Here is a 20,222-nt window from a genome sequence, read left to right on the forward strand (position 1 = left end):
TTGCAGCAAAGGTCTGTCGGTTGTTTTCATTTTGTAGAATGCCATACAGTCTCATAGTTTTTCTCCCCTAAAGAAAAAAAGTTAGAACACCAAGACCTGGCTCTCTTGATGCTCTTTGCATAATTTTGAAAGTCTTTGATGCTTTCTGGACTTTTGAGAATCAGAATGTGTCTGAGGAGAAAAGTTAAAGCCCAGGATACAAGAAATTTCATAAAAATAATAATAATAAACAATTTTATTATTTATACCCCACCTATCTGACTGGGTTTCCCCGGCTACTCTGGGCGGCTACCAACAGAACACTAAAAACAGAATAAAACTTAAAACATTAAAAACTTCCCTAAACAGGGCTGCCTTCAGAACAACATGAAGCCAGAGACAAAGTCCTCATATTAGTATTAAGCTGAAATAAAGAGATCAGATGGTTACAGGCAGAGTAACTGGATGGAATCCAGTTATCAGGTTGAACACTCATCTTAAAGTTAATTTTCCAGCAGGGAAGCACATTTTCTCCATTACATAAACAAAACCATTCCCTTTTATTTCTGTGTCCTTCTAAGATAGATCAAGCTGGGTTCTTTCCATTGCTTTGATTTTTTTTATATTTTTTGCAACTGAAAGGAGCATTTGGTGGGGATGATTCAGTTCTGTTCTTACTGGTAGACTGTTACCCCATTCTTCTACAACAAGTGTCTGACCAGAACGGCAGCAAAGGTGATGAAGAACTTGATAATACTACATGTAGACTATGAACCTAAGACCTATAAAACTAACCAATTTTTGCAGCAGCCATAAGAAATAGCATCTTCTTTACATGTCAGTTATAATCTACACTCTCTATCTCTATTGAACGATGCTGTAATTTGTTTTCATGTAAAGTGGAAAGTCCTTGGAGAATGAGGAAGAGGAGATACCGGAGTATCTAGAATAATACTAATTAGTCTCTACTGCCTTTTTTCCCCCTGAGGAAAGAAATAATCTGGATGCTAGATAGAGGCCTGTATCTTTAGAAATTGTAAGCCTATAAGGGCAAAACTGCATGTTACTTCATTTTCCTCTCTACCTCAGCAGGGGTGCTTGGGGAGGAGCAATCTAAATTGGGACATTCATTTTGGAAGGCTTAGTGGCATGCGGAATTGTTAAATGCACACACTGCTATAATCAAATGGACAACCCATTATGGCATTTCATTTGTAAAGAAAACATTGGGAGAGCCAATAGTAGACCTCCTGAGTAATTTATAATTTGGCGCTTGGCTTGAGTGGCAAGACTGCTGTGAATTCTACTCAGCCTCTTCCTCCAGATCTGCACCCTTATATGCATCCCGTAGCCACGCTTAGTTTCCCAAAGATAAAGTATGGTAGCTATTTGAAGAGTTGTGCAGAAGACGTGTTTATTTAAAAATACAGTAATGCACCTTATGTCAAGGAGATTCACCACCAACCATCATATACACAATCAATAATCCCACCAGATAAGTGTGCATGGAAGTGAAGCCTACAGCATTTAGTCACATGCATATAAATGAAAGTCTGTTATTTGCTGCACTGCTAATATACCACTTTTTAAAAAAGCAATTATTACAAGTTACAAAATAATATGTCATACGTACAAGCCATATTCCAGTTCTCTTAAGTGATAGCTCTATAAACATTTTCAGAATAAGAAGCAAAATGTTGCTACAGAAAGGCATAATGAGGCCAAGAACTACAGTTGTTGTACCTCAAGAGAACAGTTTCAATGGTCTCATTAATTTGCTGTTACCCAGAATCCTTCTTTATTTCAGTTGACTCTGAAAATCTTTAATAAAACCACAATTTCTTCCTTTCTATATTGTGCATTTTATTTTGTTTTCCACAATATTCTATAATAACCTTACAAATAGTTTAGGAAAAATACACTTCCCTCCCATCTCCACAACACTTTTTGCAGCGATGGAATACTGGGGCATCATTGCTGCAGCTTCATCTCTCAGTCTTTTGCCGCCAACATACTGCTCCAATAGTACTTCATCACTCCTTCCAGCCAGGTCTCCTTTCCTTCTGCAGTACCTGGCCATCAGGAGTCAAGTTAGTATCATAGCAGAGTGCTGCGATATTAACTGCTACTGTACATACTGGCTCTTCCCTCTGCTCTGCTACCCCCCTCCCAAGTGACATAGGCAAAAATAACAGCACTGCAGCATTATTTTTCCCAGTGTGCTGGAAGAATGCTGCAGCACAATTGTAGCTACCTCTCCCTGCTTTACAGGGTTAAGGGGTGCAGGGAAGCTGACACTCACTAATCTACTTGAGCCAACCAAGTAGGTGGCTGGCTAACCACACAGCTACCGTCTCCTCTATTGTACCAAACATTTCAATAAGTAACGTACTTTTCTATGGCACTCATGCACCAAAACTAACTTCCTTAATGTAAGACTGCTACAGAAATCACAACCAGAATACACCTTATAGCAGGAAGTTCCCTGATATTTCTTAAGCAGAAGGGCTTGCTGTTATCAGAGAGGGTTGAAGGAGCTCTATGATGTCCATGTCACACTTGAGTAAGAATTTGTGCTCTCTGCTTGAGAAGCTGAAGCTTCAGGCCCAGCACTAGCAGCTGCCCAAACTCAGCTTAAGGAGTTCTAAACAGGATTTACATTCTTTTTAGCCAGAGAGAAAAACTCTCAATAACTTGATTTTTATTTAAGTTATTTATATCCTGCTTTTCAAACTAGTTTGCCAACAATTTACGTCATTTAGACGTGTAGATAAGGGGTTGCATGTATTCAACAGCATTGCTCAACTGACAATAAAGCTTCCATTGTAAGAAAAGGGATGGAAGCAATTTTTCACTATTTGTCCACCGCCCCCCCCCAATCTGTGCAACACAGATGGATACAACCCATGATTTCCAGAATTTAATTATTTATTCTACATTTACAGTCCTTGCTAGTTTCTCTTATTTTCCCTCTAACAAAATGTAACTCTTCTTCCTGTAAATTTGCATATACCAGGTAAGCTGTGCTATCATCCAAAAATGAAAGCAATTGTTTGGCCAACATCAGTTATAAAATATGTATACAAACATCACAGTAATGCAATAATATCAAGGAAATCTTTATGATAAAATGGGCCAAGGACATGGGAAACCATATTGTTCTCAAAACTTGTCACTTTTCTGAAAAAAATGTAAGCCTATTTAAACAAGTTTAACCTTCTGAAGTCTTCACATATGAATGGGACCTGCTATAACACTACCATCACTGCTGGTTTGAGGTGTGTATGTAAAGGTATGGGGGCACGTATTTAGCAAATACTTGGAAAGGTACCTCCACTTTTTGCTTCACAGCTTTCTTTCTTAGAGGGCTAGAGACTTACTTTTTTTAATGAAAGCTCAAAGTTTGGGGCCCTGCCCATGGGTGCCAATGGAGGCCTTAGTGGTGGGCACTACATTGGCAACCCCTTACCTAATATATTTATATGTCCCCAAATAAAACTCCACAACTACTATAGGTAGCTCAGTTTAACTTTTTATGCAGATGAAGTCAGAAAACTGTTTCCAACATAAGATCACTTAACTCACCACAGACCTTTGCTATAACCTGCTACTTCTCATTTTATTTTAAAGCTTTACCACATGTAAAGTACCCAAGATGACTGGCTGCCTTAACGTGGGTATACCTGTTAGTGGTTTTGAATGTGTCACAAATGGTTAATTTCACTCAGTTAAGAAACTTATATTAAAGATCAGGAGTGCCACTAAAATAGCTAAACATACCTATCTCACCACACACACACAATTCTCTGCTACATGCAGATGACTGAAGAGATTCTACAAACATAAGTGTACATATATTCATTTTGTGTCCCAAATTGTAACCTAAATCTGTAACCACTGGCTATGGAATGCACTCTCTATCAATATGTATAGGCACTTCTTTATTAGTCTTCAGAAAAGGGATTTAGCAAGATGAGGTATAATGTAAGGTATTTTTGTAGATATTTTCTACTCATTTTCATGTTCTGTTTACATTGTTTCACTACTTCTAGAAAATATATTTTTAATCTTAATCTGGCCAACCAGGTCTGTCTGAGCAAGCCCCACCCACCTGCCAATCATCCCATGTCATTAGTCACCTTACCATGACTAATGGCTCAACTGGCACATCTATTATATCATGGGTCACCAATATGGATGCTCATAGATACACAAGTGCCCATGGAGGCTTTCTTTGATGCTCACAGGGCCCCACCCCCAACTGAAATTAGGCTTCAAATAAAACAATGGAATGCTTTACCCCCAGGCTTAACTGTGGTACAGGACAAATTTTAGGGTTGCTACACCAGGGGAGGGGAGAGTTGTGACTAATAATAATAATAATAATAATAATAATAATAATAATAATAATAATTTTTTATTTATACCCCACCCTCCCCGGCCAAGACCGGGCTCAGGACAGCTAACACCAAATATAAAATACAATAAAAACATTAAAACAAACAAACAAACAAACAAAGTAGATTAAAATACAGTTTAAAATATAGCTTAAAATGCAGCCTCATTTTAGTGGTAGCCCATAAATCAAGATCATAAGGGGGAAAAACATCGAATATTCACCAGGGCCAAACTATCCATGCTGGTCCTACATGGGCCAGCAAAAAGAACTGAGGGAAAATTTATATACAAAATCCCATATAAGGGGTTCCACGTCGAAGGCTGCTGACAAATCTAGAAGTCCTGACCCGCCTTGATCCAGCTGTCTACGGAGATCGTCTGTTAGGGCGACCTCAGCCATCTCGGTCCCATAACCAGGGCGAAAGCCAGACTGAAATGGATCCAAAGCCAATCTTTCCTCCAGAAACCTACCAAGCTGTTCAGCAACCGCTCTCTCAATTACCTTACCCAGGTACAAAAGATTCGAAACCGGGCAGTAATTGGATAGATCTAAAGGGTCTAATGATGTTTTCTTTAAGAGCGGACGCACCACTTCAACTTCCTTCACATGTGGTGCCAACAACAGTTTATCTGATTTACAAATTTGCTCATGGGCCCAAAAAGGTTGACGACCCCTGTACTATATTCTGATTATTAGAATCTATTAATTAGATCAGAAACTGTAGGGCTTAACCTTAAAAACCCTTAACCCTTAAAAAGAAGTTAGAGGGATGATCTTGGCATTAAACACAATAGCACTAAGATCAGAAATTAGCTTTCAGCCTCCTCCTTATAAATAAAAGGCAGTATTTCCCATTGCCCAACCCATCTTAGCACTTTGCTATTTAATGCTATAATTGGGAGATAAGATGCCTGTGCTTTAAAGATCCTCTTTAAAGGAAAGAAAGAGGGAGAGCTTTCCAGTCACCTTCACGCTAGCAATGGAGAGTAAGGGTTGGAAATGCTGAGTATGTGTCCAGTCTGCGAGACTAAGTGACTCTGTGTGTGTTGCTGAGTGTTTGTTTGGTACGTACGGAATACTGTGTGTTGCATGCCTTGTGCAGTGTGTTTGGCAATGGAGGAAGGGAAAAGAGGTAGATACTTTTCTTTTTTTCTTTCAGAGGTTGGAATGCAGACCTATGAAAGTTGGGCAGAGTCAAATCTGGCCCTCAGGCTGAAACAAGTTCTCCATCCCTGCTGTAAGCTTTGTAAGCTTAATTGATAGCAAGTACAGTGAGGCAACGCAAAACATTTTAAGTCAGACTCCACTAACCAGGTGCTCTCCGGATGTTTCGGACTATAAGTCCCATTAGCTCCAGTCAGCACTGCTATGGAGGGCACCAGGCTTGTGAAGACTGTTTTAAGTAAACATGTGAAGAGATTCTTACTGCAACAACATTATTTTTTTCGGAAACACATGCACTTATGAATGTTCTATTTAACCAATAGAATACACATAGCTATTACATTACTATGAGCTTAAGCCTGAAAAGTACAATGTACCAGCTTTGATTCTGCCATTTGAAACCTCAAAGATAAGGAAGTGGAACTATCAAACACATTAGTTTATCACATATCAAATGGAATATACCATTGCTAACTTTTAAAGAACAAGCAGTTGAGAACTTAGTAAAAAAATAAATATTCACTTAGGCCAAGTTATACAAGTGCAGAAATACATATCCATTTTAAGAGCAACGGCACATTGATGTGAAACTGATCCATATGATCTTTTTTGCTGATGTGCAACTGAGCCAGGAGGCCCGCAATGCAGCACAGAGATGTTACTGCAATTTCTACCCCAGCATGTGCATAATTTCAAAGCAGCATCAGAGATAGGGTGTCCCATCCTATAGCACCCCTGATTCGAGAGGTACAAAGTACTTAGTGACCCTTCCATTCATTTCTGCCGTATCAGAGGGGTTCTGGTGAAATGTGACACTCCCCACTATACCCTCTTAAACCCCAACAGAAAGGAAAGATGAAGTACCAGAACTGATAGGCCTTCATGACCCGAATTAAGTTTTGTTAAGGAGCCCATGGCATTTTAAGTTCTGAAGTCTGTTGTTTTCTTCAGCATTCGACAGTTCCTTCCACAATATAAATATACTCTAGCACTCTTATTTTCAGTATTAAAGAGATAAAACAGCTAAGACTCAACTATTCCTCCTACAACTCATAGCATCAAGTACAAACAGAATATGAAAGTTGTCGAGTCTAACCCAAGGGGTTCCAGAGCAGAACCCTAATCGACTAAGTACTAATCGACACATCACATATTTCCTCTGCTTCCAGCTTAGTCCATGCACCAGATATGGCACACAGAACTATTTCTATGGCATTTGAGAATATTGAAAGGAACCCCCCCCCCCAGCATTTGCACTAGGATGCTCGATGGAAAAGCCCTACATTCAGACTTTTCACTTACATATGGGCAATGGCTCCAGGAGTGGCTAGAGATGTGCTAGCAAGTCTCAACAGTAGCTAAGTCATAGCTGCCTCATCTAAGGAAATCCTCTTATACTACGGCCTGAAAGTAGCAAATAAAAACAAATCTATCAAAATGACCCATGTGAGAAGCACTTGTTGACAAGAGAAAAATAATGAGCAAAATAATTCAGACACCTTATGCTAGACATGTGGGGGAGACGGGTGCAACAAGAAGGCAACAGACCTTACAGGATCACAGCCGGTCTGAGAAAAGAGTTCCTTTCTCCTTACCAATATGACTCATAAGAATGAAGAAAATCCTACCTATGGCACCTCTAATTTTTTTCTCTTGACCTTGTACTACAAGCTGCCCATTCCTGCACTCTTGTGTCACTTCCTAAGTCTCCGATGCAGCAAAGTTGATGCCCCTCTGTTGCGAGCATCTTAAGAAAGGGGGGGGGGAGCCCTTTTATGTTATGCCTTCAGGGACATTGGATAATATAAATTAGTGCACGAAAGCTGCCTATGTGCCTGCACTTTGTTTTGCTTCTTTTTCTCCTTGTGGTAATTTTTGTGTCACTTGCTTACTTACAAATCCATGTAAACTGCTCCACATTTAGTCCTTGGATAAACACTTTGCTATTAAGAGGGAAAATGACCCATGGAAGGGGACAAGGAGAGGTCCTCGGCAGTAGAGATGCCTGGATTGCTCTGTAATAACATTGGTGTACATGCACATGCATAAGCATACATATATACAAATGATTATGAGACAATTCAAGATGTATCTTTTATACTGAGTGCATACACTCAGAAGCTGTGGCCAAATGTGGTTTAGTGTGTGACCATTTAATTTTTATACATTAGAACACAGGTAGCTGAGTTACGACGAGTGAGACCAATGGTCTATCAAGCTCAGTATTCTCTACACTGACTAGCAGTGGCTCTTCAGGGTTTCAGCCCTACGCAGAGATAAAACCTGGAACCTTTTGCATGCAAAGCAGATGCTCTACCACTGAACTACAGCCCTTCCCCTTTGCGCAAGATTTCCAACAACAAAAATTATCATTTGCATGTTGGAAATACTTTAAGCAGGCAACAAACACCCTACAGAAATGAAGACAAGGAAAGCACATATTCTTTCAAATCCTTGCTAGTCAAGAAAAAGTGCAAGTCATATAATTCAATGGACAGTCAAAAAGGAACTGATATCAATGTCCTTTAGAAGGACCCACTCCAAAATCAGATTCAACATAATATAATCCATTAATGCAAAGTTTGTTACTGCAGCACTTCATGTTAAAAGCAAGAGCTCACTGGGAATGTTTACAAAGTCTCAGATGTTGCAGGATCATATTTTAAAAAGCTAAACATTAACAATATTTTCAAGAATTTATAAACCTGCTCCTCTCCACTTTGGAATAATACTGTCAAGTGAGCTTACTTGACAACTAACTGCAAATTATGGGGGGCGGTGTTTGAGAATACAGACTATTGCATCACAGCTTATACCTCTGAAGCACAGTAAATTTAAAGGAGAAAAAAGCCAACTTCAACAATGTTAATTTGAATACATATCGATCTAATTGACTAACATCCAATTAATTCAATAATTATGATGGATTTCAGGACAATCCAACCTACATGACTGTTTTTTTCACCCTGGGAAGATACACTTTTGCATTCCTTCAATAATTGATTGAAGAGGTAATATAAAGTTTCATATTCATAAAGTTCTGTCACTAATGTATTTCTGAATTTATATAGTCTATTTCTACTGCATCTTTAAAGAACTTGCTTCAACAACTTGATATCAGCACAAGACACACGTATAAAATCTTACACTTTGGCTAGAAGTTAATTTTCTGCTAAGTCTGAACAGCTAGGGCAATGTAGTCCATAAAATAATGTTCTAGCACTCCTAAGCAACACAAAAGCTCTCCCTAGACAAAATGCTGAAAATTGTTGCCATTAACAATTGAAAACGGTTTTTAAATTGTTATTAATGGGTTCTTGGCAAGTGTTTTAAACTTAGTTAAGAAAAAAACATGATCTAAAAATTTGCAGACCAACTTGCCTATTTATACATTCTCACATATAATAGGTAATAGGTTTCTAAGCTATTGAACATTCCACAACTGTGCTTCACTGACACTGGAGATGATGTAATCTACACACTCAACTAATGTGCACTGCCACAGACCACATTAACAATGCTGATACATTATGCCAGTGATCTCTTATTAAATGCTAGCAGAGCAAGAGGAGATATTCTTGACAATTTAGGTAGCTTCCCTTTATCATACATGAAGACTGTACCTCAGAATACACACTTTGCATTCAAAAGGGCCTGGGTTTAAACCTGGCATCTCCAGACAAAGCTAGGAAAGCCTCCGGACTGAAACCCTGGAGAGCTGTTGCCAGTCACTGGTAGACAATTCTGAGCAAGACTGACCAGTGGCCTTACTTGATATAAAGCAGCTTCCTATGCTCCTACAAATATATACATACAGAGAGAGAGAGAGAGAGAGAGAGAGAGAGAAAGAAAGAAAGAGCCCTCAGTATGTACACGAGCTTTCCAGAGAAACCATGGTATGTACCTCTATTTAAATATACTCTGATAAGTGTAAGAGCTCATTGGTAAAGTACCCATATACAATTTTCAATTATGTCTAAATGAGTCATAATGGGGTAAAAATTATCTTCCCATTCTATTTTTTATTTTCATTGTAAGATTTAGCTACATATATTTAATAATTTAAAAAGCATATTGTAGAAATCTGGCTTTTGACCATCATAAGAAAAACAAACCTATTCCACTAAATGCTTGCCCGTTGCTTAATATCGTTACTTCCAGATCCAAGTCCCTCATGAGGAAGACATGCAGATTTCACCCACCTGCCAAGCCAACTATGCTTTTAATCTATCAATATGAAATATTTAGACAACTGAAGACTAAGACTGACACCCATAAATTGCACTACAAAAAACTATGATTTAGTAAACTAGCAGCAATCTAGACTATTATTCTTAAATCATTTATGCTAGTAGCAGGCTACCGAAGTGAATGGAGATACTTGATCAACACTAGATGTAGTAGGTTACTCAAACACCCCAAAAGTTATTCAAACAAAATCCTGGAAACAGCTATTAGGAGGCCTGCATCAATTCAGTGCTATACTGCATTAACATGGTTGTTCTGTAAAGGAACTCAATAATGACAACTATTATAATAAACATTTTGGTGAAAATGAAACAATGTTCATCTAGTTTGGATATTAAATTGACAAGATTTATTGCATTGGCATTCTTTACATATGAAAATTCAATTTTTAGCAACAGCCAGACTTATCACTTCTGAACCGTTTTTCTTTCCTTACACTTGCTTCTGATATCTCTCTCACATCTAAGCACTCTGAAAGTTTGTGGTGAGGTAAGAGTCATGAAGGTCTTCCTTCCATATTTGTGAATTTGCCTGCACTATACTACCTAGGAAAGTCTCTTTAAAAATTGAGTGAACTCCAATGGTTTTCAAATACAGGGTGTAGAGTTCCTGGTAGGGTCAAGAGACATACTTGAAGTCTTAGAGAAAGCATTCCAACATAACCTATAAGCACTTTTCCTGGAAATACTGTGGAACATAATGAACAAGAATGGAAAATTCTGGGGTCCCACATCCCACAAATATTCTTTGATAAATGTATCTAATGTAATTCAATCTATTGGAATAGGATGGCCAGTATCTACTGTAGCATTCTCCTGAATACAATCCAAAAACAACTCAAAATTTAAAAGGCTACATGGAACAGATATACCTAAACAGATACTGACAACAGAAATGTGTAAGAAAAATAGAATTTAAAATATATTCTACAAGTTAAAAAGCTTAAAATGAGATAGGTATGCACACGTGATCATATACATACATACTTTATTTATTTATTTATTTATTTATTTCAGCTAGCTAACCAAATCATAAAAGTACAAATAACTATGTATTAAGGACTGCATGCTATTTTATACATACATCAGATCCGCAGAGAAGGTCAGTTTTAATTTTTTTTTACACCAGATCAAGTTCCCAGCTTTCATGGTGGTTGATAAAAAGTTTAACTGTCTGATGAAGCATCAGAAATCTGAATGGATATGAGGAGAGGTCTAATGCTTTGCATATGCTCCCCTCCTTATAACTACTGTATAACTACTGTATTATTAACCTTATCATGTTCCTACTATCGTCTTATTACTAATTTTAATGTCACCCTCCATCCCCAGCTTCTATGTTCTCTCTCTTTAGCAAACATTATAAATCCTTGAAAGCCTTAGTGTTGGGCTCACAACTATGCAAAGTAGACCTATACCAGTTTGCTTCATTTGCATAGTTTATTCAAAGTACAGAATTTTCTTTTTTTCTCTGTTGTGCATATAGCCCTGATCAGATTTCAGTCTTCCTCACAGGAAATGTTCACAGTTTTCATTACCAACTTTTAATTTAACTTATGCTTCAGCAATTCAGAAAACAAATATGATAGCCATTAGAAGGTCATGACAACACAGGAGGTACTAAAAAAACCCCCCAAAAAACTGGACATGTTTTGCTTAGAGATTATACAGTTCAATCCTTTCCCTACTTGGGAGTAAGTCCTATTGAGTTCAATGTGATTTACTTCCAGGTAAGTGAGTAGAAGATTGCAGCCTAAGAGGAAATAAGATAGTTCTCTGGATTATTGAAAACTGCTATCATAAAGGAAACAGAGAATGGTTGCTACATGCACCAAGAGATAGGACTGAACTTTAAAAAAAAGTATTTAAACTGCAGTTTCACAGACTTCTGGTTGATGTTTGAAGCTGCCAATATCAATATGCATTCAGCAATAAGTTTTCTGAAGAATTTCCAGAGGAGTAGCCATATTAGTCTCTTGCAAAATAATCTTGTGGCACCTTACTAACAGATTTATTATGGCATAAGCTTTTGTGAACTCAAGCTGACAAAGTATGCCTGAGTCCATGAAAGCTTATGCCATAATAAATTTGTTAGTATTTCAAATGCGACAAGACTCTTGGATAATTTTTCTTAAGAAGTTATGGAACACTCTGGAGATTTAAGAGAAGCATGAATGAGCATCATTGGTGTGGATAAAGTCCAAGAAACCATGCTATTGTATCTGGCTGAGCTGGATTATCTCTGAGGTTACTTTTACTTCTATTATTCAGCTGGTACAGCCTAAACACCTTAGGTCACAAAGAATCACATATATGCATGACAACCAGAACTCTGAAGTAATGGAAGGGAGTGTATTTTCCGAACTTCATAAAAAAACAACACACCTCACAACAATCTCAAATTAAATTTAACCAAAATGTAATGTAGCTTTTTTCCTTATTAAAACCATCACCAGCATGGTTTTAAGAATCACAAGCCTGCAGCAATTTCAAACACCAACCACTATAATTTCACTAGGAGTGATGTCAAATGGATCCAGCTTCCTTTTCTGATTCACCTAACTTCTGGCTCTTCTCACATCTCATTCCTCTCCAGAAACAAAAGAAGTCCTACGCCAGAACGAAGTAGGGACAATACCTCTCAGCACTGGAAATAATGCATAGTACTTAAGCTACAATCCTATGCATGCTTATTATGATAGGAAGCTGAAATGAAATCTGTGTAATTTTATTCCTGAGCACACAAGCAAAGGACTGGGCTGCAAGTTTTCTTACAGAAGCCAACATAGAATCAAAAGCTAAAAGAATCAGTTCAAAAACATCAGGACCAAAAACATTAACCAAACATTTAGTGTCAGAAAGTGATAGAGAAGATAACATTTTTAAATAGATGAGTTTAGGTGAGATTACGAATACAGATACACGTTACAAAGAACTTACAATAGGAGCAAAGGGAAAGGAAAACGTGTGTTCTGGATTCTGCAGCCTAATAGCAGGTAGCTCTCGATTCTTAACAAAAACGAGCCTTATGAAAACGACTCGCTTAATGGGCACAGCGGAACACAGTAAGAGCAAAAGTTTACACCCCTCCAAGTACTGTTCTTTGCTTCTCCAGGAGAGAAAATGAGAGAAGAACCAAAGCCTGTCCCATTGGAGGGAAGAACAATAAACTTTTAATACAGATGCCCGACACTTAAGAACCACTACGATTGTAAACCTAAACACAATTAAACTTTTTTTTTAACCAAGTAGGTGTTGCTTCTTACCTGGTGGGTCCATTTCAATATAAAATATCAGCTCAGTTGAATATGGCATCATCACCTCCCTCCAGTCCGTGTCATCGCGATCCATATCCCACACTGTATTGTACATTGTGACAAACAGGCAGATGGGCGATCTGTGGGATCCCTCTTTGTGAGCTTCGTTTCTTTTAAATAAATAGAACAGCACACCACAAAATAAAGCTTAACCGCCCATAGCACGTACAAAAAAAGGGGGTGAGTGGGAGTGAAACTTTATTTAAGAATAACTCGATGGCTTCCTCTTCAGGAAAACCACTCCCCTCTCAGGAAGCGAGAGGAACCAAAAGAAATGTTCTCTTTTTTTTTAATTCCCTCCTTGCTTCGAGGATACTGAGGGTGGAAAGAAGCCACTTAGTCGAAATATGCAAAAACAAAAGCGTGTGCGTGGAGGCAGAAGGAGAATTTTTGTTTTGTTTTGTGTTGGTTAAAAAGAAAAGTTTGAGGAAACTGAATGTCGCTCTCTCTCTAAAAAAAATATTAAAATATTAACAATCCTTCTGCTCTTCCCCCAAAGCGAGTGTGCGCCAGTGAAGGGGAACGTCTCCCTTCTCTCTGTCGCCTCAGGGCAAAGCCCAGCGCCGCCAGTCCAGCAGCACCGCTGCCCCCCTCGAAGCCCAGCGCTCACTGCTGCAAGCAGCAGCAGCAACAGCAGCAGCAGCTCCCGACCCGCTTCCCGCCGCGCACAAGCCCAGCGTCGGCCCCCGCGCGCTTTCTGGTGCTCGGCTATTCCCAACCCCACTCGGATTCATTTTAAAGAGGCTCTGAGGAGGCCCCAACCGCCGCCAACCGCCTCTATGCCGGGGATGAAGCTCCGCCTACCCGAAGGGGGGGAGAGAAGTGGGTGAGGGGCAGAGCGCGGGGGGGGGGAAGAACCCCGCCCCCACTTCGGTTAACCCTTTCATGCTTGCGCTGAAAGGGTATTTCACCTACGTAGTCTGGACGTGCGAAGAAACCGAAGCCGGGAGCCGGGGAGACTCTGCTTCCAACTTTACCTCCACCTCTCTTCTAAGAGTCCACACACATACTGAAAGTAGCAGAGGGTGGGGTGGGGTGGGCAGCGTAGCGATATGAGGGAGATAGCCTCCCGCTGGAGCAGCAAAAGATGGATAGGTGCCCCCCCGGCCGCCCAATCGCTCGCCTGCACCCTGTGAATGTAGACCCCGGTGCACAGAGGTAAATCGCCAGCATCAGAGACCATTCAGAGATAGGATCGACTCCCCCCGCCCCGTCTATATCCCCCTTTCCCTCCCTAACGGCACACAGGAGACGATGCACAAGAAAGTATGTGCTTACTTGCTGACTGACATGGGTTAACGCACAGGAGAGTAAGCGGTATGTTACCGTTGACCACATACTTCCTACATTTTTTGTTGGTATGGTCCATATTTGGATTTGCTTGCACTGGGACGATGAACGTTTGTGGATAATGCGGTTGTGTTGTGCGAAGGGACTATATATTTTAATGCGTGATGCGTGTGAAACTGACACCGTCTGACTTAATGTGTGCATGGTGTTTTACTGTGCTGATGTGCAGCCATATAATATGCTAAGTGTGTATGAACATAACTGAAGCCATAATCAGCAGCCCATCAACTACAGAGCAGTTCCAGTGTCTCCAATGGGATTACTCCAAATTGGGTGGGATGTGGAGACTCCAGTCATGTGTACATGATCTGGTTTATGGAGAGCAGTGAGTGGGCACATATACGATGGTTGAACTTGTGGGGATGTGAAATGGCCAGCTTGGATATAAGAGTCATAACTGTTTTAGTATCTAATACATTCTAAAAACTTAATTTGAATGGAAGCATGCATTCTTGGTCCTGCACAGCAAATTCTTCCACATGTGCATGAATTGGGGTGGCTACTGGAAGCAAAGGGAGCAGAAATGTAGGGTGCTGCATGTACTGGGGGAGGGAACCCTGAAAATAGTCTGGAGTGTGTGTGTGTGTGTGTGTGTGTGAGAGAGAGAGAGAGAGAGAGAGAGAGAGAGAGAAACTGTACCAAGCCCAGCTTATCTGTGCCTTCTACATAGCATTGGCTAGGCACATCTAATTCTGGTTGGTTGTGTACATTTGTTACATGCATAAGAAGCAATATGCTCCAGTCAGTCTATTAAACTCAGTGAAATTTCTATAGGTGAATATTACAACATCTGTGACTGAGTGCATGGGAAGTGTTTAATCATATTGGCATGGTGCATATAATGTGGTGTGGCTAATTATGGGCAACTGCCTGAAAGTTTGTGACCATGCAATTCAATTGTGGCCATGTTTATTTAGGAGTCACAGGGGCTTACTTCTCCAAGTATGAAGTCATAGGACTGCAGCCAGATTTATGTATGTGGCAGATTGTGGGTGATGCGGTGTTTGTGCCTCGGTGTGATGTAATATTTGGAAGAGTGCTTAATCAATGTTATTTTATATGCATTTCATGATGGAGGAACTGTTATTGTAAAATTCATGTTGTGTAGTTTGTTGGCAGGACATGTGAGACAATGACTCCCGTAGAATTAGCTGCTCATCTAATACTTTTAACATGTATGTTTTAACCTGTCTAGTTAGGATCAGGTCTTACGTGTGAAGTCTGAAACAACCTGGGTCTGTTGCCCAACCTTGCCAAATACTGATTGTAAAATGCTAGGCTGCAGTACTGTTTCTGCTCCCACCTCTCTAACTACAGTATTCAAAATCTAACATGTTCATGTGTGATAGTTATTCACAGAAACTGGTGTTCACACAGTCCTTAACATTTTGAAGAAGTTATCCCATAATATTCAGGATAGTCTAGATAATCTGGTTCCAAATGTTTGTAATATACTATGCACATGTGGAATCAATGAATACTCTCAGAGAAAACTTGGTTTTAAGCAGCATCTACCTATGTGAATGGTAATTCACAATTATATTTGTGATTAAATATCCTAGCCATACAACATTGTTTGTTGTCCTTAGGGATATCATATTGGAAAAAACTGTACACTACCATATCTGATGACTGCACACATTCCTTATTGCTGCATGTTCATGTTGTGTACATATATTGGGGAAGCTATAGCCAATCATTCCCTGATTTCTCATCTGTGGAGAAGCCACTGCCTCGATCTAGCAACCATTGTTTTTAATTACAAACTGAGGTTTAATAAATAGACAAGACCATTACATTCACTTTCCTAGTTAAAACATGCTTTGTGCTTGGAGCTACCCATGTTATCTTGATGAGTCAGCTTAAGTTTTGCACATGTGAAAATGGTGAAGTAATTTTAGGATATTCTTCAATGTCTCTGTCTTCAAAGACAGAACTACCGTAACTGGTTTAGAGTTTTGGGAACAGGAGTTTGCGTATTTTGTTCAAAGGCTGAGCTTCTTTACGCTGCCACAAATGAAGGCAAGTTATTGAAGCAGGTGACAAAGTGACAAGACAAATAAATGGTCTAGGTATGTTTCTGAACTTTGTGGCACGAGAGGTCCTGAGTGCTTTGATTAGGATAGCTGCAGAAGTGTTATTTGTTGCCAGTGTAAAATATAGGCATACAATTCTACCTTTCCTCTCCTTATTTAAGGCAAGAAGTCGCATATTACGTCTTTGGCTTGCTGCCAGTATACACGCCAGCTCGGCAGGCGGGTAGAAAGAGGCGGGGGTGGGGAGGAGAACGCGGATTAGTTAGCCCAGTTTGCGAGAGCCGCTTTGCTTGTCTTTTGTCTGAGAGGAAGCATCGAGCTTGAGGATTGGCTGAACGGCCCTCGGCAGAACTACCCAATAGGAAGGAAAGAAATCCAGCCGGCCGGATGGCGATTGGCTGGGAGCCCCAGTTACTAAGCGGGACAAAGAAAAGAGGGTAAAGGGAGGGGGGAGCTGGAGTGGAGAATGAAAGAGCTTGCAGTGCCCACCTCCGTTCTTCCCCATCAGACTCCACCCCCCCCCCCGCTTCTTCCTTTCGCTAAATGGTGTTTTACTACTCACATGAACAATAGACACAAGTGATGCATTACGAATGCCACCGATGAAATCTGGGCACCTCCTGGGTCGGCTGAAGATGTCTCAAGATCTAGCCGTCCCATACAGAATATTCGAAAATAATTGAGAGGCAACACGCAGCAGTAAGGAGAGCTATGGTTTCAAACGCACCGTGGATAAAACTGCACACAACGTCCGCTGCTCTGCTCCCTCACCCGCTTTGCTTCCTTGCTTTGGCGTTCAGCCCAGTAACCCCGGTGCCCTTTCCAGCTGTTTTGAGAGATGGAAGCGAGCTGGAACTTAACACTTCAACGTACAACTCAAAAGATTTCGAGTGACTTTACAAATAATAGTAATAATGAGTTAAGTTCTAGTCAGATACTCTTAAGGCACTTTATAACTACATGTTCCTATTTAATCACTCCTTTTGAATGAACGTCAGATCTAAAGAGATACCTGGCCACAGCTGAGAAATAGCGTCTGTCAATTGTACAGATAGTGAGGTAATTAGAGCAACCTTCAGAAACTGGGAAACAAATATTAAAAGGGAGCAGAGACTGTACTTTATGCTGCATCTAAATCAGGAATAGCTAACCTTTGCCCTTGCAGATGCTTGACTACAACAACTCCCATTATACCTGACCATTGGCTACAGAGTTGGGGGGCAACATCTGGAGGGCCACAAGTTACCTGCCTCTGTCTTAAGTATCTATTATACAGGTCCAGATGATATGAACTGAGATTTACTCCAGTGACTGTCAGCATGATCCTAGTCATGCTCAGTCAGAAGTAAAGCTTACTGCATTCTCTGGGATGGATGATTTCTTAGAAAGTCAAGAATTGCAGTCTCTCACACACACCTTTAAATTACATTGTTGTGCTTCCTCATAACCAGATGCTGAGTCTTTTTACACCAAAGTAAGTCCCCCTGAGTTCAATATAGCTTGATTCTGAGGAAGTAGGCTCAGGGCAATTTGCAGCTTATGCAGCACTACTGTACTTGTTGCAGCTGACCCAAAACCAGAGGTAATGTGATGCTGTAGTCAGGCTGCAAGCCAAGAAAACTAGAAACAGCACTTTGCAATCATTTTTCAACGAGATGTTTGAAACTACCTTTAGTCAGTGTAATAGATAGGCCTCAACAAAGTTCAGCTTTTGAGAGAAAAGGAGTATCTCTTTAAGTAAAGAAAGCAAGAGTCTTCTAGAAATTTTAAAACAATGGCAGGGTCACAGGAGCATGGCTTGGAAGGACACATTTACTTGAATGGTGATGGGTGGAATTAATTTGATGTCAAATGGTGATGTGGGGGAGCTCATAGATGCTTGAAGTTACACACAAATTTGACATCAGAATTGTTATATACCTATCTATTTCACGGAAAAAGACTATCTATTTCTGCCTGTAAAATGTCACTGATTCTCTTCACAACTTTCACAGTTTTGATGAATGTTCATGATGTAACCCTTCCTCCGTGAACTCAGCACACATTTTGAGACACAGAGCTTAATTAAACCACAGCTTCAAATGTAACATTGGAAGCAGGATTGAAAAAGACTGCTTTTCTTCTTTTAAAGGTGTTTTTCATTGCTCTGAAAACCAAGCAACTGATAATTTCTCCATCCATAGCAACACATATTATACATTCAGATGATACAATATTTGTGCCAGTTAACCAATCCCCCTGCTGATGGGGGTTTTGGTGAACACTAAAAATGAATAAAATGGTGTTGAATAATTAGAAGCCTACATTCACTTTACAGAAGTATGGCAATAGAGATTTTTAAGTTTACTGCTGCTGCTTGAATAATCTCTGTAGGAAGTAATTGAAAGAAAGCTGCTGCTACAGTAACCAGATTCCTTGAGGGAGAGAGAGCGCTGTATAAAAGCGTAGCTTTCATTCAAGTAATTCACTCTAGATAAATTAATTTTATATCCATATTCACTCTCTGATTAATCTATGATAGGAATATATGCCCCCTTTCTTTTAACATTTTAAATAAAAAATATTAGAAATTATTTCAGTATGTTTCTGTTCAATACCCTCTAACAGAAACAGTGAATCCCAGAAGAATATTATGAGACACTGGGGGGGGGGGGAGGTTTCCTCCAGATCTTGTTGACTCCAACTTCCATCCAGCCCCACTGCAAACATGACCAATGGTCAGGAATGATGGCCAGTGGAGTCCAGCAATTCCTGTTGGGTGACAGGTTCCCCACCCCGATTTAATGCAATGACATTGACATTCAGTGTAAGTGTGTGTAGGAATCATGTGTCATCCTAACCATGTCTACTCAGAAATAGTTTTGAGAAGTACAAAAAAAAACCCATTTAAAAACAAAACTTAAGGGAGGGTGGCAAAAAAGCCCACAGACTGAGCATGCTCTATTGGCAAGTAATCTTGACTAATAGAGTGTGGGAGGAGGATGGAATAGAGCATCTGGAATTCTGAAAAGGGGCACTCCACGCTACAAGATTTTGTTGCAGGTCCCACTTGTATGTATTAATTGCAACTAAATGCAGAGAGGTATACCCAAGTTTATTTTATTGTAATTAAACCCCCTCCATCAATTCCATTATATATAGATACTGTACAGAGATAGCTAGATAGCTAGGCCAGATAACTTTGCACAACCTTCAGATTAATAGAGGGTTTTCTCCATGTGTCCTACACACGGCCCAAACATGCCATATTCCCTCTTAGCCCAAGCAGTATTTCATGGGTCCCATGATCTTTGGTCCCATATAATAAAGGTGATGATATGATGACAATCTTAAAACACTAGAAAGTTTAGAAACCAACACTCTGCCTGCTCTCCAGTGCAACAAAGGTTCACATTGTCAACTGCTATAAACTCTCTTTCATTTCCTTGCATTTGACAATTTGTACTTTGAGGCAGGATTAAATATTAAAGACCCGGGTGTTTTCATGTGTTTTGGAAAAAGCCAGAAGAGCTTCCAGCTGAATATGCTGAACACAGAAAAGCCATTTGAGCCAATCTGCTGGGTTTCTTTTGGGCAATGCTATGAAAACGTGATAACCAGCGACCTGATTTAGGCTCCAACATGCTTCTACAGCTATATAGGGAGAGAGTATGTGGTGAATCGCTACTTCCATGGAGACTGCAATTCACCTAGCACTGGTGGAAAAATATCAAGACAGAGCCCATAGCAG

At 39.9% G+C, this 20,222-nt stretch overlaps 1 protein-coding gene and 1 long non-coding RNA gene across 6 annotated transcripts in view; one reads left to right on the forward strand and one right to left on the reverse strand.

The window, feature by feature from the left end:
* LOC308586500 (phosphatidylinositol 3-kinase regulatory subunit gamma) overlaps positions 1-20,222 on the reverse strand; it is a 242,176-nt gene that overhangs the window by 34,339 nt on the left and 187,615 nt on the right. The window contains exons 1-2 of one of the 5 annotated variants that reach the window (XM_081193159.1): positions 14,022-14,122; positions 13,056-13,216 (exon numbers count right to left, since the gene is read on the reverse strand). The exons of 3 other annotated variants lie outside the window; for them this stretch is intronic. In XM_081193159.1, the coding sequence (XP_081049285.1) occupies positions 13,056-13,161 (106 nt within the window). In that variant the 5' untranslated portion in view covers positions 13,162-13,216; positions 14,022-14,122. Of the gene's footprint in view, positions 1-13,055; positions 13,217-14,021; positions 14,123-20,222 lie in introns of those variants that run through there. One more of the 5 variants, XM_081193160.1, reaches the window with a different exon arrangement.
* LOC308586557 overlaps positions 14,319-20,222 on the forward strand; it is an 86,193-nt gene continuing 80,289 nt past the window's right edge. The window contains exon 1 of the long non-coding RNA XR_014007934.1: positions 14,319-14,423. This is a non-coding gene — a long non-coding RNA (uncharacterized lncRNA). The remainder of the gene's footprint in view (positions 14,424-20,222) is intronic.

The sequence above is a fragment of the Podarcis bocagei genome (assembly GCF_964188305.1).
Source record: "Podarcis bocagei genome assembly, chromosome: 5".
Classification (NCBI taxonomy): Eukaryota; Metazoa; Chordata; class Lepidosauria; order Squamata; family Lacertidae; genus Podarcis; species Podarcis bocagei.